At 33.2% G+C, this 26,284-nt stretch overlaps 1 protein-coding gene across 3 annotated transcripts; it reads left to right on the plus strand.

The window, feature by feature from the left end:
• Positions 1-1,205: 1,205 nt before the first annotated feature.
• Positions 1,206-25,782, plus strand: LOC130635646 (cytosolic carboxypeptidase 1-like). Of its 3 annotated transcripts, none has more exons than XM_057445058.1 (25): positions 1,206-1,539; positions 5,384-5,523; positions 6,089-6,156; positions 10,190-10,259; positions 10,720-10,872; positions 11,155-11,286; positions 11,707-11,800; positions 11,885-11,922; positions 12,426-12,572; positions 13,028-13,102; positions 14,213-14,410; positions 14,727-14,935; positions 15,513-15,598; positions 16,393-16,695; positions 16,950-17,150; positions 18,408-18,501; positions 19,011-19,088; positions 19,604-19,682; positions 19,835-20,052; positions 20,817-21,027; positions 21,559-21,667; positions 22,302-22,431; positions 22,732-22,932; positions 24,267-24,443; positions 24,928-25,782. In XM_057445058.1, exons 1-25 carry the CDS (start codon positions 1,517-1,519, stop codon positions 25,048-25,050), a joined length of 3,357 nt encoding a protein of 1,118 aa, XP_057301041.1. In that variant the 5' UTR covers positions 1,206-1,516; the 3' UTR covers positions 25,051-25,782. The 3 variants fall into 3 exon arrangements, with proteins under 3 accessions (XP_057301041.1, XP_057301034.1, XP_057301025.1); XM_057445051.1 differs by having other exon boundaries at positions 1,209-1,539; positions 5,387-5,523; positions 14,715-14,935; XM_057445042.1 differs by having other exon boundaries at positions 1,210-1,539; positions 14,715-14,935.
• The last annotated feature ends 502 nt before the right edge of the window (positions 25,783-26,284 follow it).

Raw genomic sequence — 26,284 nt, forward strand, 5'->3', positions numbered from 1 at the left:
ACACAACTCATTTGTTAGGGAAACAAAGACATCACCAACGCGTGTCTTCAGTGCTTCTATCTCTGGACAAAAAACTTGGCAACCGTGAACACATTCACGTTTCCCAGAGCGCTTTGAGATTAAAAACCTTTAAAGTAGTTCTGGACGTCTGGTTATGTGATGAAAATTACCCTACTATATGTGGCGTATTTTTCTCGACTGGATTACCTAGATAGATAGATAAATGTGCATATTTTACATGGCTAGCCTCACAAATATCGAGGGATATACCCTGTCTATTATTTCCAGGAGGGGCCATGGCTTAGATGGAGAGTCCTAGAGTATTTAATGCTCATTTTGAGCGACGCAGACCCAATTAGGGCCCGCGCTCTACTAGACAACTCCCGGCAACATCCAACGGCCCACACAGTGTGCCACCTTCCCAATTTCCCTCACATGGCTTGGGTTAACCCGGGGCTATGGTAACATTCACTCGCCCATGTTGAATCGCCGTCAAGAGGAATCGAACCCCGGTCTCCCGCACAGAGTACGAGAGCTATAACCACTAATCTACGGCGCCACCTGATATTATTATTTTAAACTAGCCGTTTTTAATGACTTATCATTTGGGCACCTAATTGGATTTGTGATTTAGCACAACTTAATGTGATGAATATCAGCAACATTCAAAAAAAGATCAAATTTTGCATGTCGAACAAATGATATAAAATACTCCTTGGGTGTTAAACAGTTAAAATTTAGCCTTGGTATATGTTATTTAAAGTTAAAGTTATATTAAGGTTACCTCCCGCAAAAAATAAAGGTAATTGCATATGAAGAAGCTTGAAAGGTTGTCAAGGAATTTGAATATTTTTTTTAAAGCTCTTGATTGGTTCTTTAGAATTTGGACTAGGAAGATTCACTAATTACGCATGATGTCATGAGTATGCTCTGCAAGGGAGTTAATTTAACATTTTGACAAGCAATATATATAGTTAAAAATGTTTTCTGGCCGTTCACTTTGATGCGTTTTGAACATTTTACATAAATTTTAATATTTAGTTACCATAATTATGCTCGATGCATACTCACGACGTCATAATTTTGCAATAATTATGACGTCATGAGCAACTTTTAACTTTTGAGACAAATATCTCGGGAACAGATAAAGATTTTTCAAAAAAATAAAAAGATTTATAGAGACTTTCGAAGTTCTTACACTTTTAAAATACAAGTCCAAGGTAGAAAGTATATATTAACAAGCTTACTTTTGCATTCAACGTTATATTGAGATATTCAATATTCAAATTGCTAATCTAAGGGAGGTATAGGTTTTATTAATTTTAGCATATATGTCAATAAAACTCAATTTTGGGGTTTTTGAAATGTTTGTATCACTGCCACATGCTCTTTGTTGTGTCGATAGTATTAATATTTAAAATATATATCTTGTATTTTGTAGCTTTAAAATTTTTTTTAAAGACAACAGATAAAAGATAGCACAGTTGAAGCAGCATTTCAAGCATCTTAATTTACAATGGCTTCTCCTAAAGGAAAAAGGTATAGTTCTAATGTCTCGTTCTTTGTATTTGTCTATGTAACAATATATCAAAATTATTGCAGTGAATTTTTTTTATATATATAGAAGTAGAGCTACTGTGTGCATCGCTAACATATTTTCTGACAGCGAGCATGATTCTATCCACAGTCTGGCGGTTGCAGGACAAACCCACTGTGCATCAATATATTACGTACTGCATGTAGATTGCTTATATATCTGGATGGCAGTTAACTATCATCTACACTCCAAGTGTGTAAAAATAAAATGCCCTAAAATTCACAACATTTTGTCATAAATTCCTTTCTTTGCAAGAAAAAGAAATACTTACTTTTTACGAGTTTTTTTCTTGCATCTATTTTTTTATAAAAAATTCTTTTTGGCAGTAAACAATTTTGTTGATGTGGACATGAACAGGTAATAACTAATAATAAATAATACTTAAACACACCAAAAATTTTATTTTAAAGATTTGAGAATTAAAAGATAGCAATTTATTGTTTTTATGACTAGAAATTAATTTTTTTTGTATACCATAAAGCTTTGATTAAGCACCCGGGCGCTTATAAATTTTTTGAGCCTTTAGGGTGTGCGCTTAATCGATGGGGGCGCTTAATCGAGGGGGGGCACTTAGTACAAAAAAGAGGATTTTGGGAAAACATAAAAACCAAATATCAATCTTTTTCTTTTAAAGAATATCTATTTCTTAATTTAAATCCTGGTCATCCTCCTTGTCATCATTAATGAGTAATAAATCGGGACAAGCATCTGCAATATCATTTCCGTTGACTTCGAACAGGTTTGTCTCCTCTGAATTGATGTATACAAACTGTTCCTTCAACATTTTGTGTCCATCATGACATTGTTTTCCTTCTTTAAAGCAAGTGATTTATCATCTTCGCTGCCATCAGTGTTGCAAGTAACCACGCAAGAAACGAACGAATCTTGGATCATTTCTTTTGAAAGCTTTTCCCATGACTTCAAGATCCACTGAACAACTTCTTCTTTTCAAATTGCCACAATCCGTTTCCTCGTGCAAGCCTTTTGAAGCCAATCATTCATCATAAAGTTCAGTGCAATGTTCCTTAAAAGGCTTGTTCCAGCACACGTCAGGTGCTTGTATATAATGTGTGCACCCTCCAGGAATAAAAACCACATCAACATTTTTTCTCTTTGACGAGTCAGTAGCCGAATTCTCAATGTGTCACGAGTAAGTATCCCACGCCAAAAGGCTTCTTCCAAAAGCAAAAAATCCGATAACTTTGTTAATCTAGCTGCTCGTCAATTCTGTGTTCATCCATCTGTTAGATGTTGTGGCCACAACGCACTTCCCATTAAATTCTTTATTCAGTTTTTTAACTTCTCTCTTAGTGCCTTTGAAAACAATAAATAGCTTAAGTTTTTCTCTGTTTGTTTTTGCGGTCAAACAAACTGATATACAGCTTTTTTTATGCCCCGTTGATTTCAAATTGACACTCTTGGATCTTGCTTTGTTGAATGTCGAAGTAGAAAATCAAATCACACCAATAGGAGTCTCATCCATTGTGTAAATGTTATTCATAGTATAATTGTGTTGTATTCTTAACCTCCTGATTCGTAAAAAACATAGGCTAAAAGCTTGGCTATGGCCATTTCTGGGTCTTTCCGACGGTCGTTTTTCTTTGCAATGACAGTCCATTGCTTTTCATGAACTTTTCGCACCAACCTTTGCTTCCAACGAAATCAGATTCGTCTCCCATCTCATTAAACAAGAGAAGAGCTTTTTAGGGATATCTGCATCCATATCGTTTCCATCGAGTTCATGCTCACTCGCCATCTTGATTTTATCATTGTTTGTTTTGATTTGCTTCTCTTTCTCAGGCGAAGTGGTGAATTATAAAAATTTGTCATCACATTTATAAAGATTGTTGGGCTCTAGTTATCGGGGAGAAACTTTATTGCAAACCAGATCCAAGAGCATGGACATAATGATGAACATGCTTTGGGCATTTATAAACTTGTAGAAGGTGAACATGTTTTGGTGGGGTACGTCCCTATAATATTATTGCGGCTCTTGACATTTTTTCTTACAACCAATAATGAGAAAAACATGACTTAAAAGCAGAGGTGGTTGAGAAACGGATAAGGAAGATATTGGTTTAGTGGTTCCAGCCAACTACACAGCAGTGACCAACAACATCAAGTTTGCGCAAGTTTTGATGGAAAAACTCGAGGAGAAACAAAAAAAAAATTGATATAACAGTCCACGAAGCTGTTTTAAAAAAATTTCCTTGTTATGTCTATGATCATGATGAAAAGTAAAAGGAAATTGAAATTCAAGAAAAAATAGATAATAAAGAAAACTAAAACAAGTACCTTTTAATTCCTAATCAACCCTTCCAGCTCATTTTTGTTGAAAATTCAAATAAGCGCCCGTTTCTGAAGATCGAGGGGTGGGTGCTTATTCGAAGGGTGGGCGCTTATTGAAGGGGGCGCTTATTCATGGGGGGCGTATTTAGTAATTTCAGGTCTAGGGTGGGCGTTTATTCAAGGGGGGCACTTGTTTGAGGGGGGCACTTAATCGAAGCTTTACGGTATATATAAAGGGCACAAACTTGTCCACACTGCAAAAAGCCAAATTGATCTAAAAGAAAAATGAAAAGAGCCTATCATCAAATTTTTGATGATGTCAGCAGTGTCTTATGTTAAATAAAAATTATTCTCAGAAATTTGTTAATCTGTAGCATCTATTGTTGAGAGTTTGAAACTCTGACCAAAATAATGTATAGGAATGTGTGCTTTTAACGAACCGTTAAGAAGTTAGCTAAAACCCACTAATGTACAAAAAATATTTGGAGACATTTTCTTACCTGTTGCCTTTATTGAGTAGAAGAGATGTGCAGAAAGGTTTTTTATGATTTCATCCACTAGTTGGTTCTATTAGGTTGGTTGATTTAGCTTTAGGACATAGTCTTTAAACTGATCTCTAATGGTCCCTAAGTTACAGGCGAAGGAGATGACGTCAGCTCTTTCTATCCATTTTTAAGTTATATAGCCTTCAAACATAAAAGCACAATGCAATGTTATCAAACTATTATATTAATTTGTCAGTAAACATAAGAACCGTAACAATATCCACTTTGCAAACTTCACAAACAAACAGACACATGGAAGTATCCTATTATTATACGACGAGTCGATAAAGCCTGTGCAAAAATCCACTGAGGCAGAATAAAAATTAAAAAAAAGCGTCATTTGAATGACGTCACAAACCTATATACAAAGAAAAATTAGAACCTTGTCTTCATGTTGCCTCTATTGTGTAGAGCTTAAATTGCTGATCAAGGAAATGTATATGATCATGTGCTTTTGTTAAGTGGTTAATGAGATATAAGTGTTTCAAAATTTTGCTGAAGAAAATGTATAGGATCATGTACTTATGACAGAGATGTTATTGGGTTTGAAGGTTTTCTGATGGTGTCATCAACTTGTTCATTCTGAAACAGATTTGGGGACCCAGGTTTGGCAAAATTACCCAAATTAGTCCTAGGTGGACCCTAGTAACTCATGAGGTGAAAAATCATTGACATCACCACCTCGTTTCCAAATTATTTGACCTCAATGTTTGAGGTGCGCTGTAATGACTTCATCAATTTAATATAGGACATTGACGTTAAAGTAGTGTTAATAAACGTAACGTCAGATGCATTTTTTGGCAACATCAATGGAAAATGAACACATTCATTTTGCCTGTTACAGAGACATGGAACTGGCATATTATTATATAGATGATACTGTTACTGTTTTTGCTAATATGTTTGTTAAAAAATGTTATTAAACAATTTGTATTTGTACTTTCTTTTCAAGCAGTCGACTGGGAGCAGTTTTGCAGCAACTTGATCAAGCATTGAGAGAAAATAAAATGCAGATAAAATCAGAGGAGGATAACGATGTTGGTCAAGTGAGGCAACTAACAACTAAGCTTCACCAACTTTTACAAAGTCAAGGTAACTGCTGTTCTCCTCCCCCTCCCTCCCCTGCCTTTTTGTTTAGATTATTATACGTCCACAGATCTTGAACAAGCAGGGAGGAATAATTGGAAGCAGCGCAAGGTATTTTTTAGGCATCTCTCCTCCATCCCTTTACCTTGTTGTTTTTAAAATGATGTGTAATTTGCATTTTTTTTAGAACTTGTAAAAATGTATTTTTGAACTTTGATCATAAGAAAGAACAGCTACTACGTAAAAAAAACATTTAGGAACCTTTGAATATTATCAGTTACTTCAGTTACCCTTGATCTACTCTGTGGATATTACATGAGAAAAAATGACTTAAAAAGCTTATTATTAAACAAAAAAAGTGTGGAAGTGGTTTTTAGTATAACCCTTATTTCTATGTTTAAGTTTTTAAATCTGAAAATAAAATTTGTTAATAAATTAAATTGTTGATATAAACAAAAACAATTCAAAACCACCTGTTCCACCACACCTGAAATAATTTTTGACCCTTGATAAAATTTATGCCATTCATATTTGTCTTAGCTAAGTATTTTTTTATCATTTATCTTTTTAGAAAAATGTTGCAAAAGCTTCTTATCTAAACACAAAGATGGGATTTCACTTCTTTTTGAGATACTAAAGGTTTGTTAGTCTGCGTAGTAGTAATGAACTGAGCAATATAATAACTCTCTGTGCATCATGTATGAATTGCTAAATGATAAATCACATAATATTGATACACACAAATTTAGCATACATTACATACATACAATATGTACAGTCAGGGAGAATCAATAACTTAGGGAGTCTGGAAAAAAAATTTCTATTTTGATGCTTTGGTCAGGGCAATGCTTTTTTTGCCATGTCATTAATATTTCGGTACCATCCTTTCCTCAATAATCACATCTAATTCTTAATATAATAAATTTGGCAATTATACAACACTATTACTACAATTCTAGTTCTTATATTAACACTGCAGGGAAAAGTATGAAATAGGGAACTTGCGCAAACCCCTATTTTACGAACGTACGAGCCTCTGGGGCGCGGAAATCGGTCCCGATCGTCGGTCCGTTTTGATGTTTACAATCGAACTTGCGCAAAAGTCAAAAGGTGGCGAACGGTGGCGCGAAACATTTTTTAAAACTTGTAAACAAACATGGAGGATGTGTTAATGTTCCAACTTGAGAATGGTTTCATTGATGAAGAAGAATATTTTTTTTTTCTTGACGAAACACGAAATAAAAAGAAAAATCCTGTGTTTCCCTATTGGGAGCAAGATATATTTTCTCTTGATAATTGGTCAGATGATGAATGTTGGGCAGATTTTAGATTTAGAAAGACAGATTTGTTACGTTTGTGTGATGCCCTAGGGTTGTCAGGTGAAAGAGTTAAAACAGAAAATCGGTTGACCATAGACCCAATGGAGGCCTTATGTTTGACTTTGCGTCGCCTTGCCTTTCCATGTAGGTTTTCAGATCTTATTCCGCGGTTTGGGCGGTCTGTACCTGATATGTTCTACATATTTAACAGAACTTTGGATATCATACACAATAGATTTGGACGACTTCTCACATCATTCAATCAGGCGTGGTTGTCAAAGGATGCTTTGAAAGATTTTGCAGACTGTATACACGCAAAAGGTGCCCCACTTGATAACTGTTGGGGTTTTATTGATGGCACTTTAAGGGGGATTGCTCGACCAGGTACAGATCAGAAAGCCATGTACAGTGGCCATAAAAGACACCATGGCTACAAAATGCAATCTGTTTCCACTCCCAATGGTCTCATTGCGAATTTGTTTGGTCCAATTGAAGGCTCGAGACATGATTGTTACCTTCTTGCACAATCTGGCTTTATGGATATTCTCCAAAGATATTCAATTGCTCCTGATGGCACAGTTTTATGTGTTTATGGTGACCCTGCATATCCTCATAGGGAGCAGCTACAAACAGGTTTTAAAAATCCCCTATTGGAAGAAGAACGTGTTTATAATGAGCGCATGTCATCAGTCAGGGTGTCAGTTGAATTGAATTCAAATTTACAGACTACTCAAAGATGCAAAAGATAGGTTTAAGTGCTGTTTCAAAACAGTATATTGCATCTGCTCTCTTAAGTAATGCAAGGACCTGTATTTATGGCTCTTGCACATCAACATTTTTTAACTGCCAGCCCCCAACATTAGAAGCGTATTTATCTGGATGATTGAAATTAAAACGGCTATTTTTATAGCCACAAATCTTCTAAGAAACAATATTGAGGCAAATGTATATTTTCTTGCTGAGAGCTTAATTCGCAAAAATAAATCCCGTAAAACTCTTTTTTTTTGGACGTTTAATCGCAAAAATTAATATCGCAAAAATTTATCCTGCATTAATTTATACGCTTACGGACAGCAAATTCATAAATTCTTTATAAAATACATAAACGTTTTATTTTTCAAGTTTCTGTAACAGCAACTGCATCATTTGGCTCTGTTGAGCTTGAATTTGCAGTAATGAATCTTGAAAAAGTTTCTGCTGGTCTTTCATTAAACCAGTCTCTTCCTTTCTTAAGTCCAATTCCGCCTTTCTCAGCTTCCTTTCCTCCTCTCTATCTCTCATCATAGATTCATTCCTTTCTCTAAAAAAATCCATCCTGTTATTATCCTTGTTTTTTTTTTCTTTCCATACACCTTTTCCTTATATTTATAGCTTTTTCGCGATCATGTTCTGTGTTTTCTTTTTTACTCTCAGTTGCTTCTTTCTCACAGTCGCGCTCTAAATCAATTAAATCCTGCATCAACTGCTCCAACTCACTGTATGTACATGTGATTCCACTGCCTTTTTCTTCTGCCCTCAGAAGAAAAAAACTTGTCTTTTACTATCTGGAATCTCTCTCTCACCACTCTTTCGGAAACAGGAATTGTTATGCTTGACTTCTCGCAATTTTCTGCAATGTCTTGCCATGCCATTCTTCTTTGCGGTGATCCTTTCTTTGTTTGAAAGGGGTTTCTTACAGATATCTCCTTCATCAGGATCAGTAAGTCACCCTCTTGCCACCTAGACCTATAGACAGGAAGCACAAATATATATAAATTGTAATAAATAAACCCTTTTGAACTAGAACACTAATCAATGCTAAATAGTATAATTTACCCCTTTTCTGTTAAACTGATGGTGTTTTTTTGTTGTTGTTTTTGTGGCGGTTGAAATTTTGATTTCGTTATGTTACCTGATGATCCCAATGTCTGACTAAATATATAAAAAACTTTACAATTAATTCCTATTGCAAGATCTACTAGTCTAGCAAACTATATAACTATTAAGGTTAAAATATGATCAATTTAATATAATATTTACCCTTTTTCTGATGAAATAATAGGGTTTTTTTGTTGTTTTGATTTTGTAATTGTGCACGATGATCCCAATGTCTGACTAAATATATAAAAACTTTTATTGCAAGATTTATATACTGGGAAAGCAAACTAAATAAATTTCCTTTTTCTTAAAAAAACTGAATATATATAGCTATATATATATATGTATTTTAAAAAAACACTTTATTTAAAAATAAAATTCACGAAGCTTTTCGAAACAGTGTTATATTATCAAGGATTTTTGGCTGATTTTATAATAAATATATATATATTATATAAACTATTTAATATACTAATACAGCTAAATTGTGATTCCATCTAGTTTTTTTACCTATTAAAATTAAGCTAAATTTTTAAGCTATTTAAGCTAAGCTTTTACCGTTTTTCTGTTAAACTAGTTGATGATGTCTTTTGTGTAGGTTCGTTCTTTTCTTGAAATTGCATGGTTGATGATAATATTGACTGACTAAATAAAAAGAACTTAGTACGTTGTACACTTGTTTCACGCTGCGAGATTTACTTGGCCACTTCTAGAGATCATGCAGTCAGCATATAGCTGTGCTACACAGTTTAAATTACTCTAAGACCTTTCAATCATGTCGGAACTTTGTGTTGTCTAACAAGAAGCTAGCCAGCTAAAATGTAGCAAGCTAGCTATAGCTAAAACTATTCTTTTTACTATATATATAGCTACCTAGCTAAATAAAAAGACTATTCAACTATACTATAATAAAAAGGCTCACTATTCAACTATGCTATAGCTAGCTACCTCGCACATAATTTATCCCACTCTTCCACAGCTTTTTTGCCATCACTCACATGTACTATAAAATCTGTTGGAGTCGAATTTGTTTTAAAAAAACTTTGTCCTGTGTTGTCTCTAGAACTTTCGCCAGGTGACGGTAGAGATTTGCATAATTTTTGCAGTATATCTTTGTTTATAACAATTCTTTTCATCCTGCTTATGCTTAAGAAGTTTTCTCTCTGACTTTGTTTATGCTTGTCAGTTTCATTTTTGCTTTACCATTTATTTGCCGCACATTTTTTTCACCCTAAGCACTTGTGCCTGAAGAAATGATTGTATAAATAGTCTTAGGTCACAACCACTGTATCTTACGTGCCTACGTATGGTTTTCACGTCGGCAAGAAAAGGATACGGCGCGGGGAAGTTATGCAGGGTGGTTATTTCCAAAGCAATTCGCTATTCCCAATCTTTAAAGGTACCGTCATCTGTCAAATTTGAGTTTGCGCAAGTTCCCTAATGTCTTGATTTCAACATATACAAAAAGTTAACATTTTTCATACTTGATATTTTAGTTTACCTGCATGTTTGATCACCAGACAACTTATTTGGTTACAGATTCATTGTGCCTTCTCATTACTGTTGGTAAATACATGTCATTATTTTTTGGTTAATAGGTTTATGAGATATAGAGTTCCAGTCGTTGGAAAACCTGGAAAATACTGGAAAATTTGTAAAAGAGATTTAGTCCTGGTAAATCTGGAAAAATAGCAATTTTAGTAAAAATCCTCCAAAAACAGATCTAATAAGTACTTTCTTACGATTGGTTACATTTTTTATAAACAATGCTATAATTGCCATAACCTGAATCGGGTGCTAATTTAGCTGGTTTTGAAATGTTTTAACCGTTATCTTTAAAAATCCTAAAATCGACCCAGAAGTTTTAACTTAATTTGTCAGAAAAAAGCTCTGCAAAGTTCTGTATTTTATTTTTAAAATTTTGCGGGTCACCCTGAGATAGATTGACTTCAGCTTAAATTATAATTTCTATGTTGTTGTTTTTTTTTTGTTTTTTTTTCTGCCTCTCATTCTCTTTTATAAATAGGTAAAGGACTTACAATACTTTTTGATGCTGGCATCTTGCGTGTTGTAATGGAATCATTTGTAAACGCAACAAAAAGTTATTCGTCATGGATTCCAGAATTTGAAGACATGTGGATATCTTTCCACACTTTGTTAATCAAAATAGCAACTAAAGGTTGGTTTATTTTCTATGCCATTGGCCTCAAAATAAAACAGGAAAGAAGTTACATTGAGCTATTTGATAATGACTTGCTGTCTATAATTAATGCGACTTAAAGCGTCTGAGAAAATAAAATCATTCGGTTCACCCTATGGTGCATATTTTATGAAATTCCCAACTTGGGTGGCCTTTGTTTTAAATTCCAGGATTGCACCCTGGCATATTACATGTCAGTTTATCACGTTGCATTTCTTAACTTTTAATTTATTTGTTATAATTTTTTTCTATTTTGTACAGAAAAAAGGTTTGGAAGTGTTTTACGTCTGAGCGGAGCTTTAGATGCATCTTTATCCATTATGAAATCTGCACCATTAAATAGTAGAGTACTATTACCCATCATTCAACTGATGAAGACAGCATCGAGTAGTGGTAATCTTTCTAATCACTATAACTTTTGTTTGTTGGAGCAATTGACTCTTGCTGCTTTTAATGAAATGCACAATATTTAAAAACTGATATACTTTGATTTACTTCTAATAATAACAAACCCTTTAAAGTGCCACCTTGTGACTTCTTTATTAGAATTCCTTTTGTGTTATGTTAACCAGAGTCTAATAAAGTTTGAATCTGTTAAAACAGCAAAAAATAATTAAACAATTTTTCTTGTTGAGGCATTTTCTATATTAAGCCTGTCGCGCATGAAATTGCTTTGTGAAAATTACATGAAGGATTGCTGTTTATCGCACTGGTGTGAACTATGGTTTATAAAAAAACTTTATTAGTATGTAGTGGGTCACCTTAACTTTTAATAATACAAGTGTGTTATAAGTTACTGCTTTTTTGTTTTAGTTGCCAATAGCAATATAATGATTAAAAGGGATGTAATCAATATAATATTGAAGTTGATTCCATCGTGTGGTCAGAGAAAGATGCAACTGCTTAAGTACATCTTTGTTTCTTATTTCTTCTAATTTTTGTCTGAGAAATTTAAAGTCGATCATATTAACTTTCTATGTTTTTTCTTTAGAAACTGCTTGGAATTGTTGCATGCATTGTGTAAATCCAGTAAGCAAAAAGCGTTTGTTAATTAAATTTTATTGTTACTCTTTTTTGTCTGTAGGGTGACTTATAAAACCCATGTTGGTAATGTAAGGTGACTTTATGCTAAAGGATGCACTAAATATCTTGCTGAAATACGTTTTACTTTAATAATTTTTACTAAAACTTCTTCTTTATTAATTTTTAGTCATGCCGTGGACATACAAAATAGCAAATGCAATATTTTTTTTGACATTACTGTGACCAAGTTTCTATGCATTTTTTCATGTCACAATTGCTTAGAATTACAATAACTTGTTTTCACAATATCTTGACATAGTTTCATTCAATTTCTTCAGAATGTTATTTTTATATTCAATTTTTTATGCATGACGTTGTTTTGTATTAACGCTAAAAAAATGTCATTATAAAGTAATTCACAAGCACCAATTAAGTACTTGCGCAATAAAGTAATTTTATTAATCCATGCTTGACCTTTTTATTGTTTCATTTTCAATTCTTTTATCTAGAAACAGGAGCAAAGAAAGCTGTCAACCAAACAGTTATATCTCTTATGTTATCCTTGTATCAAGAATGGCATCGGTCTGATCATCGGAATCGTCACATTTCTATTCGAAAGTCTATATTAAATGTTATAAAGGCTTGCACTTTGTATAGTAAGTTATAGTAAGATTATACAACTTAAAGGAATCTTCAGTTTGATTTCATACCTTAAAAAAACAAAAAGCTAATACCTGAAAATTTTGATTAACTCTCTTAGTACTTGAAACTGAATAAAAGTAAAGGCTTTTCAGTTTACATCATCTTCAGTAAATAAGTTGCTTTTTTCTGCTCACACAATCTTCACTACATAAGAAATGTGGCGTAAAACTTTTGGGTGTACACCTTTTGCATAAAAAAGTAATGGAGTAAAACTTTTTGGCAAACGTCATCTTTATTACATAAGTTGCTTTTCGGCTTACACCATCTTCAGTAAATAAAAAATTAAGTAAAGCATTTTGGCATAAACCATATTCAGTACATAATTTGTGGTGTTAAGCTTTTCAACTTATGCTATCTTTAGTACATAAAAACGTTGTGGAATATCCTAAATACTTTATGTATTATATAGCTTTCGGAAGAAAATCATTTTTATCAATAGAAGGATATAGAACATTGTACTTTCTTGGTTTGGAAGGAATTGACAGTAAGTAGACAAGTTTATAAGAGAAGTTTGGGTAAGTTTACCATGTTTGCTAGAATTTCAAAATAAATGAGGTTATAGTATCTGATCCTAAATTTCTCAAAACTGAACATGTGTTTCTTGGAGTAATCACTCTGTGTGAAGTCCTCTATTACTTAAAAAAGTTGCAGAAATGTTTAAAGCTGTTAGGAATATTTTATTTGTTAAAGCGTTAGAAGCAATTAAGAAAAGAACTTTTAAGTATAACTTTTAAGTGGTCGGTTACATGTACCTGAAGTGAAACTGAAGCTGGTGTGACATTTTTAGTTTAAGCAAAAGGTTTACATTACATTTAACAATAATATGTCAAAGTCAAGTTTTGAGCCAAAGTAGATTTCAAACCACCACAGTGTATATTTTTTCTGCTACACATATTGCCTAAAGTAAAATAATATATAGTTATGGTTACCATTTTGCTATTTTTGTGCTAGTGTGAGATTTCACTTTGATTTTTTTGATCAAGTTTCACTTTAACTTGAATATGCTTACACTTGTAGAAGTTTTATAAGAGACTAAAGGAAGTTTACTTCAGCAAATAAAATTTTATTCCATCGTTAACTGTACTTTGGGTACATGTAACTATCCTTTTAGGCCTTTCTGCACTTCGAGTCTTAGAATACACTTTAGCGTGCTTCTTATAAACAGCTCAGAATTAGGTAGAAATTTTTTTTGTTATTATTAATAAATTAGTCATTAGGGTTAAAATCCACTTAGCCAGAAGAAAAATGGAAAATATCCATGATTGGAATTCAGAAGCAGTGGCTTGTTTATATACAAAATTATTTTTAGAAATTTGTGAAAGAGAAAGTCATAGCATCTATAATGAAGATTTTGAAGCTCTGAAAATGAAGTATAGGATGTATAAGATTGTGTACTTTTACCAAATGGTTAAAAAAAGCCAAAAATCTAATAATGTTCAAAAATATTGTTTTGGGAAATGTTCTTACCTGTTGTCTTTAATGTGTAGAGCTTGATCAAATAGTATATAATACACACGTGTAATTACACACGCATAAATGCTAGCATGGATAAGACCTTCCATTGGTTTTTTCACATAGTGACATTTTCCTTTAGATAAACAACTTGATAGTGTAATACGTTTAATTATCATGATTCTAAGAAAGTGTACTAAAGAAAACAAGCTGCAGATAAAATCATCAAAAAGTTGTTTTTCATTCTCCTTCTCGACGAAAAGCAATGAAAATTGTCTCAACTGTAAGACTTCTGAAGAATCTGAGTTTGAAGCTACTAGTTCAGACACCTATACTGATGGTAAGGCAATGTAAAAGTGGAAATGTTAGTTTTCAATGAGATAAACTACTGCATTGAGCATGTTTTTTTTTTGCTATGATCTAATTATGTAATATCCAGCAAATTAGGTGAATTTTTCTTTAATTTTTATCTTAACTTAACTGAAATATCTGTTTGACGAAGATCGAAAGTTTTGTTTATTATAAGACCTTTTTAAATGATGAAACGTTTTTTAACTTTGAGTTGTTTAAATTTCTTATATGGATATGCAATCTTAATACTTTTTGACAACACAAATACATTTTCAAGTTAACAAATATTTTAGATGTGGTTTCAGAGTCTGAAGGAGATGGCGAAGATGAAGAAGACAATTATGAACAAGAGTCATGCAATGACAACAACAGGGTATCAAACGAGAATGCTATACTAAGCGATAACATTACAATCAATGGCACTGAACCCAACAGAGATTGTTCTGAGGAACAAATCAATATTGTTAATTTTGACTACTACAAGAAATTTTTTCCAGAGCTTTCATTAAGTCAGGTAATAGTATGCATGTTGACTTATGTTGATTTGAATAGCCTAGAAAGATTGTGTACACAAGACTTTCTGTATCATATTCAGGCCTATCAATAAGAAAATAACACCCGTGCATTAAATCGCTCCCCCAAGATTACAATAATTTAAAATTGGCAAGCAATCTGAATAAATAGAATAAGTTTATCACGCTTATTTTATCACAAAGTCTTTTTTTTATCAATTTATTTTATCTTTTTTTATATATTTTGGTTCTTTCTTACTGTAAATAATAAGAAAGAGAACTTTGATTTTCATGTGAGATGAATTGATATTGTTTGGCCAGAAAAACTATTTTTGGAATTCGGGAAGCAATTAATGGTTCAGCTAGTTTCTTATTTCTCAGAATTAGGCGAGCCCTTGCGAGAGCAAGAGCAATTGTTCTTCCCTGATTGATAGGCCTGCATATTATATCAATCTATTAAAATTGATTGATAAACTTTCTCCTGGAAGTATACTTGATTATCAAAACTGTTGTTCTTTTCATTGAAGTTAACAATAAACATTACACTGTTGCCACATATAGATTTATGTATTATTTTAGGTTGTCACGAAGGAACGTTCAAATCCATTGATTCGCATTCCTACAGCAGAACTGATGGGTAATATAAATGAATCAACAAATGACCTGTAAGTAATAAGCTTTTTTGGGATGTTTACTCTGCTAGGAAAACATTATAAAAATGTGAAAAAAATAAGAAATATCAGTAATTTGTTTTATATAATTAGAAAATTATCACAAGTAATTTCAGTTTTTGGCAAGGATTCAACTTAAAATCCTTAAAAAATGATATATTAATTTTTTTATAGTCAGATCCATAAGCATATCAAATTTACTTGAGTAAAAAAAAATTCAAAAATGTCAGAAAAGTAAAGAGTTAACATTGAGTGGACACTCTGCTTTTCATAACCATATTTATTCGCATTGACGAGGCTAAGATCTATCAAAACCTGCTCTTTGCTATAAGTGCTAATTTGGAGGCAAAAAGTTTGATTTTTATTTATCCACCATGGATCTTACACAGCCATTTTATCAACGGTTTCGATAAATGTGTCCATCTAGCATTTTGTCAACATCTCTGTGTATAGATCTAAATGTTTGAAAATTTTTATCTTTTTATATTTTCTAAACATTTTTGCAATTTGAAAGCACATATAAAAATATTTTCATTTGGAAATACATTTAAAGGATAAGAAAATGCTTCTTGTATAGACATCTCTGCACATATCTGCTCATATATGTGGATAAATCAATTGTTTTTTACTTTGGTTGTTTTACTAAGCTAGAAATTTGTTTGTAATAGTGGATAGCGTTTCACTCAGCCTATGTATATTATATTGCTTCAGACTCGATATTTTGAAGTGATTAAACAGAGAATATGAACAGGATTTTATTTAGTCTTTTATGTTTTTTGTGATTTCAGGGACTTTGATGATGCAAATGATTCGAATAACAGCACTGAAGAGTGTTGTATCCAGTTAAAGATGTCTTCTATCGAATCTACAAACTTATGCTGTGTTGAGTCACATGATGATCAATTATCCAGTCACATACTAGCTCATAAGTTATCCAATCATCAATATTGTTCTACTGTTGTTGATTCCACAGCATCAAACAAAGTAAAAAGTGTGTCACCATTCGTGAAAGAAACTGCTGTTAGTATCCATGGCCATCTTCCGCCTGTAGAACCAGAAGAATTACTGCCCAAAACAACAAATTTGTCAAGGTAATTATAAGCCAATTTTGATACAGCGAATCACTTTTTTTAACATTTTAACAGTCACTGTAGCCATTTGTCTACCAGAGAGGTTACTGGGGGTGAAGATCCCCTGCTGTGTCCATATGTGTGACATGCCAGATAAAAGACCACTAAAGCTGCTTTCCATTAATGATTAACTTCAAAGATCATGACAAAAATAAATCAATAAAAAAAATTACAACATTTTTGTTTAACACCAGCTCAAATTCTTAATGTTTTAGAGTAATGATGTTTCAAGATTTTGCTCGTATTGTATTCCCAGACAAGGTTGTCAACAGAACCGTATTCGATTTGGACATTCTAACACGAAACAATTCCTCGTCAAATGTTGAAAATGTCTTGTTGAAAACTGCTAGTTCACCTATGAAGAAAAGTAGATCAGCTACAAAATTATCACCAGGAAAGAGAAACAGTACAGCAGGGTATGGCAATATAGAGATATTCTTTTGCATGAGCTAGTATTGGGAATAGTTTAGCATGGTGTCTAACAACTGAAAACTCAGGGTGTCCACTCTGTCGGGAGTGTCACAAATTTACTAGTCGTTAGCTTGTGGAAATTTCCATGGGGATCGCTCGTTGTACATATTTGTTTCCCGCATTGCTTTTGCTATTATATCTCAGGTCAAAATCTCAGGTTTTTAAATTGGCGCATGGACAAGCAGCGAGTTTTATAACATAGATTGGTCCTTAATTCCCTAAGTCCATAGGATCGCCGTTCTTTAAATTTTACATTATGTCATGTGTCCCGTAGCACAACTCTTTTCCTTGCACACACACAAAGACAAAATATAGATACTAATTAAGACTAGCTAGAAGACCCACTGTCATAACGCCCTAAGCCACCACCAGTAATCAATTGTGAACGCCGGGTTGAACACTAAAGTGCAGGTAAACCATGCCACACATACAGATGAAGCGCCTTAGTGCGGGTATACTGTATGTGGAAAATATGGGGTATTTTTAATAAAAATCGGGTTTGTGATGGGTTTACTATGCACGGGCGATAACAGCAAAATCCGTAAAAACATATCCCTTTTGTTATTTAGTGTATATAAAGATATTTCGTGTCTGTGTCACAACTTTTTCACTTGCGCACACACAGACAGAATATCGGTAGTTTTTATGTATAGAGATTGTCGAAATATCAGGAAAAAGTCAAGAACATCAGTAATTTCTTTGATATGTCAAAAAAATGTTAAGAATTTTAGATTTAAATAGTTAATCAAAACTGTTTCTATATTGGCAAGGATTAAATTTCTGAATTGAGATGAATCTGAATTTATTTTTTAGTCTGTTCTATCATTATTTGTAATTAAATTACATATTTAGGTAAAAATTGCATATACGAGGTTTGAATTTAAACCTGATGTAGCTGGAAAAATTAGCCAATAAAACAAAAAATATTTAAAAAAAATGCCAAGAAAAATATTTCAATATTAAGTGGACAAAGGAAGTTAGATGAAGAAGAAAAATATTGTATGGAAATACTATTTAAAAATTAAAAATACACAAGCCAGGAGAAAGCTTTTCTTATAGGTTTGTGTACTGCTTGTTCACGTCTTCGATTTTTGTTGTGTAATTTTTATTTATTTTTATTTTTAAAATTTATTGTTAGGAAGATTAAAAAAAGGTCTCTGTAATGTTTCAATTTATTATATTACTTAACTTTTTTTTATTAGACTCTCAAGTTTATCAAAAGAAGAAATCCTCAAAGCATCTCCGTTAAGTTTTGAATCTCGTTTTGAAAGTGGAAACTTGAGGAAAGCAATACAGGTATATTTATTTTATCTAATCCCAACAGTTTATTTTGTGAAATAAATGTTACTCAGTCAGTGGTGATGACCCATACTGAACCTATCAACAGATCAGAGCAATGACCAATAGTAGCTATGTCATGTAAATACTTTAGAAACGTTTTAAGTTTTTGCTATACAAGGGGTTTATTTATTAACCCATAAAATGCCCACCCATTTTTTAAAAAGACCAATTTTTGCCTAAATAATATCGAATTTCCCAAAATTTCAGATGACAAAGTTCTAGTGACTATGGAAAAGACCTAGATGATTTGTGTCCAGTATTGTTAGAGGGCCCAATATTTTCTTTTTTGTTAGGAGAACTTTTTATGATAACTTAGTCCTCACACTGCAGGGGCTGTTTTTTCTTGTGTAAAAAAAAAGATGTACCTTCTTAAATTTAGAATTCCAGAGAAAATAAAATACTATGAGAAAAACATCTTTTTATTTCGCAGATATACATCCCAGGTCACGGAATGTGTTTTTTAGATACGGCAATATGAGTACGATTTAATTTTAAATGCTGACGTCAACACAAATCATCACCATCAGTGGTTCTTTTTCCAGGTAAATATATTTTTACTTGCTTGTCATCGTCGTCGCTGATGTTGTTGTTCTATCTTGTTGTTTTCTTTACTGTTGTTTTTTATCAACGTGGGTTTTGCTTTATTTTCGTCATTATCTTTGTTCTTGTTGCTTAAGTTGCCGATCTCGTCGTTACTATAGTTACTGTTATTATTATTGTTGTTGTTGTTGTTGTTGTTGTTGTTGTTGTTGGTGTTGGTGTTGTTGTTCTTATTGTTTTTGTTGTTGCGTCCTTGCTATAGTTATTATGTTTTGTTGTTGTTGTTCTTGTCCTTACTATAGTCTTGGTGTTGTTTTTGTTGTTTGTAGTAGTGATGGTGTTCTTGCTCTTTTTGTTGTTGTAGTTGCTGATGTCGCTGTTTGTTGATCTTGTTGTTGTTGTTTTGTTACTGTCGTTTGTTTTTGTGTTTCTGGTTTTTGTCACCGTCTCAATTTGTCGTCGCCGTCGCGTCTCTGTTATCTTTGTCATTTCTCTCGTAATTTAAATTCTGTTTTAGGTGGAAAACATGACAAACGACGTAGACTATCGTTTCAATATCATCAATTGCGAGAAAGCTAACAGTCAATTAAATTTTGGTAAGCCGTTTGAACATAGAATTTTGAATACTTGTGTGACCACGGAAGTAAATGCTTTATTCATTCTTCGCAGTTACGCTCCACCTTCTTGAGAATAGATTTTGCACATACTGTCTACAATAGGCTTTGTTAATAGTATTTTTTTATTTAAGGCATGCAACCAGTGATATACTCTGAACGAGATGCTAAAGATGGTAACCCTGGCTGGGAAAGGATTGGTAGTAACGTTTGTTACTATAGAAACTTCTTTGTTCGTGGTGGACAGAACTTCAAGTATTACTTCACGGCTACGTTTACAATAAAATTTAGTTACGCGAATGACACGTGCTATATCGCTTACCATTATCCGTACACGGCTACCATGTTAAATGTAAGCTGTGTTTTTTACATTTTAATAAGATCAAGAAGGTTTAGAAACAATGCAGCAACCTGCAGATCGGTTAGGGATGGTTTTAATAGAAACTACTGAGATGTATGTCCTCTTCTCTTGACAACTGCTTGATAAGATGTATTTTTAGTATAAAAAGATCTAGATTGTGAACTAGACAATGTGTTTGAGGGGTAAAGTACCTTAAAATAAAAAAAAATAAAAAATTCTTGTAGATATGAGAACCTATTTTAGAACGATTAGGTTTAACATTGAAATATTTTGTCAAACTTATGACCAGACTAGATGACAGTAAAAAACTTGAAATATGAATATTTACAAAAACAATCATATCTACTTATTCATCAATTCAATAATGTGTTTTGCTAATGCCATTTTTTGTTTTTTTATATTCTTCTTGATTGTTCCTAGACATTTTTCTTGTGTTCATCTGCTTAAGAAATGTTGCAAAAATTCTAGCTAAAATACTTTAAAAAACAATATAAAAAAAAAGAGAGAAACCTTGAAGTTTTAAGTTAGCAGAACCCTGTAAACGGAGTTATGAATCTTCTTGTGCGCCTTGTAGTCCATTCATTTACTGTTTTAAATCAATTTGTGTAAACTCATCTACCGTCACATTTCATTTTATTCACCAAAGTTGACAGTCTAAATCCCTATAGCCTTTACCTCTCTTGTGGTTATCTCTGTGATAAGAGTGTAAAATTTTTGGTTTGTGTATTTTGAACTGCAGTACTTTCATTTTTTAGTTACATCTGCATCGCCTTGAAAATACTCTTCTTCCCATGATATTTTTTCGTAAAGAACTTTTATGTCAAACTTTATCCAAAAACGATGTTTACCTTCTCACCGTAACTAGTCTGCCATTTTCAAAGTTTGAGGATGTTGCTAGGAGACCTTATGTTTTGTTAACGGCCAGAGTTCATCCGGGCGAAAGTAATTCCAGTTGGATAATGAAAGGTAACTTTGCTGTTTACTTTATCTGGAATGAATGTTTTTTTTTTTTTTTGCTAAATAAAAGAAAGAATCGTGTTATGTTATACATACAAGCAAACTTCCACATACCTATCGCCCACAATGCAACCAGGTAATTGCATTGTGGACCGGTGATTGCAGAATGTTTTCAATATCTTGTCAAAATGCATGAACAATTAGTTTGATTGGTAGATGTAAGTGTCAAGTCATCGTATTTTGTTTCTCCATCAAATTTTAAAAATTATGATTAGAATGGTACGGCTTTATCCATTTAAAGTGAGAATCTTGATGAACATTAGGGCATTCTTGAATGTTTTTTATAAGCGGATTTTTTCTACTTTTTTTAGATTCTTGTTCACTAACATATGTGTTTTACATTCGTAACAAAAACAAACGAATCAGACCCTGTTTTGAATAATATTAAAAGATTCGCAGTTAAATAAAAGTAATTTCCAGACAGTTAAAATTTTTACCCCACTTATAATAACGAATATAGCATGAGCTTATTTTCTATAGGGGTGTTAGACTTTCTGCTTGGTAATGATGACTTAGCAAGACAGCTTCGCTTGATGTTTATCTTCAAGATAGTTCCCATGTTGAATCCTGATGGTGTCATCAACGGATGGTAGGTTTCTTTGTAGTAGTTAATTCTTGTATATCTTCACGACTTTCTTAGAGGATCTCTTAGTGTCCCCGCTAGTTACGCCCTCTTGGGAATCTAACGCCCATGAGACGATACCTTATCAAAAGTCATGCGCTTACAAATATTTCAGATGTGTAGATAAATGAACTGTCTAGTCTGTTTAATATTGTACACATAGCTTTAAATTTACAATAATTTTATTGGAGTTTTGTTTTATCGAAATATTTCTCAAAATGGATTTTATTGAAATATTTCGCAAAATGGACTGGAAATCTCTACCATAATAGCCGTATTTTGTCCCACTGTCCGTGAGAAAAGCGACGTACAACAGTCACACGAAAAAGCGTGTAATATAAAGGACGGGCGACCCCGTGGATTTTTCCACGGGTTAACGACCAGTCTCTATGATAATAGCCGTCGTCTGTCTCTTTGGTTGTCTGGTACGGAAACACGAAATGCGATATACAAAGGACTGTCGACCCTGTGGATTTTTCCACGTGTTGACAACTACTTTGATATATTTGTAAATCTGTTTTTATGCAACATTGTATTTAAACTAATTGCTGAAGATACAGACGCTGGTGATAATCGAGACGATTGTTATTCTCTATTGTAGTCATCGCTGTTCGTTGTCTGGTGAAGATTTGAATCGTCAGTGGAAACATCCAGATGAAAGACGTCATCCAACGATCTACCATACAAAATCTATCCTACAAGTCATGAAAGCTTTCAATAAAACTCCTGTTGTGAGTGGTGTGGTCTTCTTATGTTTTTTTTAGTGCTGCGTAAATGTTGAATCAATTCCTATTCTTTTTTGTAAGTTTGACCAAGGTGAATTTTTCTATCTTTGCCTGATTGCCCTTTAGATAGAAAACGAGTTTATTTCATAAAACAGAATTTGAAAGTAACTCATATTCACTTAAGTTTATGGTACGTTTGTGAAATGAAAAATGTTTTTAAAATTCCGGTTAAAATTAAAAGAAAAATAAGAAACAAAATAAAGAAGATATTGTAAAATTTTAATACCAATCCTACCTTCCGTTTAGGTCTTTGTGGACTTCCATGGCCATTCGCGCAAAAAGAACGTGTTTATGTATGGCTGCTCTTCTCCGCAGATCGCATCCTCTGACAGCCATATGTCTTTACACGGAGAAACAGAAGCTAATCTATCATCTAGTACATCTTTTGAGAGCTCTCCAATGGAGAAGTTAAACAAGGAGTTATTCTGGAACGACGACCCTGTCCAGGTAAGGGTTAACACATTTACACAACTACAAGACAACCCATGTAGCAGCTATGCCATAGCAGCAGAAATGTTTTCTTAGAACGGCTGAATCATGATGAACTCATAGATGGTTACTCAACAGCCACCAGATTTTAACGGATAAATATTCAGAATTGTTTAAGATTACCACGAAAGAAGAATGGCGGTTTCGTATGACAAAACTTTCATTGCGCATGCCTTTTCATGCTGAAATTTTGCGACTTTTGCCAAGTTTATTTGTGGGTTTTTGATAGAAAGTGTTGTGTGGTGTTGCATCGCGTGTTATTTCGTGACGTCATATATAATTCAGATCACATTATAAGACTTTTTTTAACTCTTTACCGTAGACATTTTTAGGATGTACATTAATGGTACTAATTCTCACAGTATTTTTGCGTTTTTCGTGGATATCTATATTATAATACCCGTATACGTCTGTCCGTCCGTCCGTCCGTCCGTCTGTCTGTCACGCAAAATGGTAGCTTATGAAAATTAATTTTGGCGCATGAAATAACTAAAATAGCTATTCTACGCCAGGATAAAAAAAATTCAATTTATACAAAGGAGCCTTTTTTTTCTACTTCGTATAGGTATGAATTAGTCATTTTCGTCCAAGTATTATTATTTCATAACATTACTTCCATTCACGTAAATAAATTACCGCGAAATGTTCTGCAAACGATTATACGTGAAAATAAATTCCCGCGAAATGTTCTGCAAACGATTATACGTGAAAATAAATTCCCGCGAAACGTTTTGCAAACGATTATACGTGAAAATAAATTCCCGCCAAATGTTCTGCAAACGATTATACGTGAAAATAAATTCCCGCGAAATGTTCTGCAAACGATTATACGTGAAAATAAATTCCCGCGAAATGTTCTGCAAACGATTATACGTGAAAATAAATTCCCGCGAAACGTTTTGCAAACGATTATACGTGAAAATAAATTCCCGCGAAATGTTCTGCAAACGATTATACGTGAAAATAAATTCCCGCGAAATGTTCTGCAAACGATTATACGTGAAAATTAATACCGCTAAATGTATTTTATCCGTCCTGTTTTAGCAAAATATAATTTTTTAGTTCCTCAACATTCAAGTATATTATCTTTTTTTCGTGTGTCAAATTTATTTTTGTATTTTTCTCTTTTTTTTTAACAGGGTAAAATTTTAGACTATTTGAAATCTGTCTGTTCTATTTCGACTCCGTGTGAACGGAAGGCGTGAATGACCAACTGCAATTTTTATTGCAGACAAGCAAAATTCTCAATGACTGGGTGCTAATCTTCTTATTTCCACTCTATTTTTTCTTAGCTTCTACCCCGAATAATGAGCTCAACATGTCCCTGTTTCGCTCTCCAAAACTGCAACTTCACCGTAGAGAAATCTAAAGAAGCTACGGCTCGTGTTGTTGGCTTTAGAGAGTTTGGAATCACAAATTGCTATACGATGGAGAGCACATATTGTGGTATGGATCAAGGTCCATATAAGGTAAGTGTTTCTTTTTATAACTTCTATCAGAAATTGCACTCTTCCCCTGCCTTGCATTTTTGGCTCTCCTACTGTGGTAAATATTGTCTCTTCTTTAACTATTTTATTACGTAATTCAGAAAACTAGTGAGTGGTCCGTGAAAAGCTTTTTATACAGAATTGCGTGCCTCTCGCTACTTGCGGTACCAAAGTGCGTGACAGACAGACGGATACGGGTATTATAGTATAGATTTGGGACTATTCAGAGTATCATGGTACAAATGAAATAGAAATTTTAGAGGGGGCTAAAAACTTATGGCGCACTGAGCAGCGGTTAGGATTTAAAATGTTGTAAAATATTTTTTTCTAAACTGGTTCTTAGCGTTCTTATGAAAAGGCTTCCGCAGGGTATGTCTTTTCGACAAGTAACAGGGGGGGGTTGATCAGTTTTAATTTTGAATTTTTTTTATATCATTGACAAAATATTTGGATTTTTTATTTTTAGGGAAATCAGATTGGTACTCGAGAATTGGAAGAAACAGGTCGTTTCTTTTGTCTTAGTTTATTGAGATTAAGCTTGTCTACCAACATACAGTTAAGTGATGAAGCTAATCTCGGTTTGTTATGAAAAAAGCACTATACTTCGCCATGTAAGTTAGGTTGCTTTGCAGAAAAGGCATTAGATCTGGTTTTTTTTAAAAAGTTACGTGGTTAGCAAAATATTTGCGAAAATTTTGGTAAACAGACTTGCACATGATGCAACCTTTTTATATTTCGGGATAATTTTAGTTAAAATAAGTGATGAGAATGAAGATATACTTTGGTAGAATCAAAATAGATCGGTATTTTTACAAATTCATCCCCAAAAAGATCGCACTTATGCGTACACCTATTATTATTTTAAGAGGTGTTTTATATATAGTTTAAAACCATAAGAAAATCCAGTTTGTTGTGGAGTAGTTTTTGAATTTGCAAAGTTTGTAATGATGGACGGTTTTTTTATTGAATATAACAAATTTATTCCAACAAGTGATGCGTACTTTACAGAATAGGAACAGGCTTTAAAATTGACGAGTTACGAAAGGTTGCAAAGCTTACGTATCACAATTGCGATCTAGCATTCGGTTCCCACCCCTAGCGCTCTGTGTATTTGAGGCAAGCTATCTTCATATCTAAAATTGTTTACGAGTTGTCCGTAGCAAAAGCTATGGAACAGGATGTCACGCATATCCAAAATAATCATTTATGTCGTATAATTCTTTTATATTATAACACGCATATCTTATTGTTCATTTCAGTTTTCAAGGACTAAATCGATTTTGTAATCTACTTTCTACAAATAAATGAGTGAAATTTATAACCACTTAGAAATTAATAATGGTTTGTGACGGTTGACAATGTTAGATCGTACTGCTACTCATAAAATAGCAGGTACAATGCGACCGCTTCGTAGACATTCATAATTTTTCAATTTTACTTTCTAAAATCTTCGTAAGATGTAACATTTGGTCCAAAAACCGCTCTGCACATCCTTATCGAGGTTACACGTTAACCCTTTTAAATCTTTACTTGAAGTAGTTGCTGCTTTTGTTGAGTTCCTTGTAAACACTGAAGTTTCTACCCTGATAAAGAAAGCATTTTTAGCCATCCTGGAATAGCGCATGATATATCCCTTTTTTGGACTAATGTAGGGTATGAGTAGTTTTCAATTCAGAAGAGGATTCTTTCTTGTACTTGTTCGACTAAGATGTGCTTTCCCGCTGGAAGGTTTAACAATCAGGTGAAATATGTCAATTAGTCACATCAGTAAAAAAATTATAACATGGATAGACTATACAGATGTGTTAAAAAAATTACATGGT

The sequence above is a fragment of the Hydractinia symbiolongicarpus genome, chromosome 1, assembly GCF_029227915.1.
Source record: "Hydractinia symbiolongicarpus strain clone_291-10 chromosome 1, HSymV2.1, whole genome shotgun sequence".
Taxonomy (NCBI): Eukaryota; Metazoa; Cnidaria; class Hydrozoa; order Anthoathecata; family Hydractiniidae; genus Hydractinia; species Hydractinia symbiolongicarpus.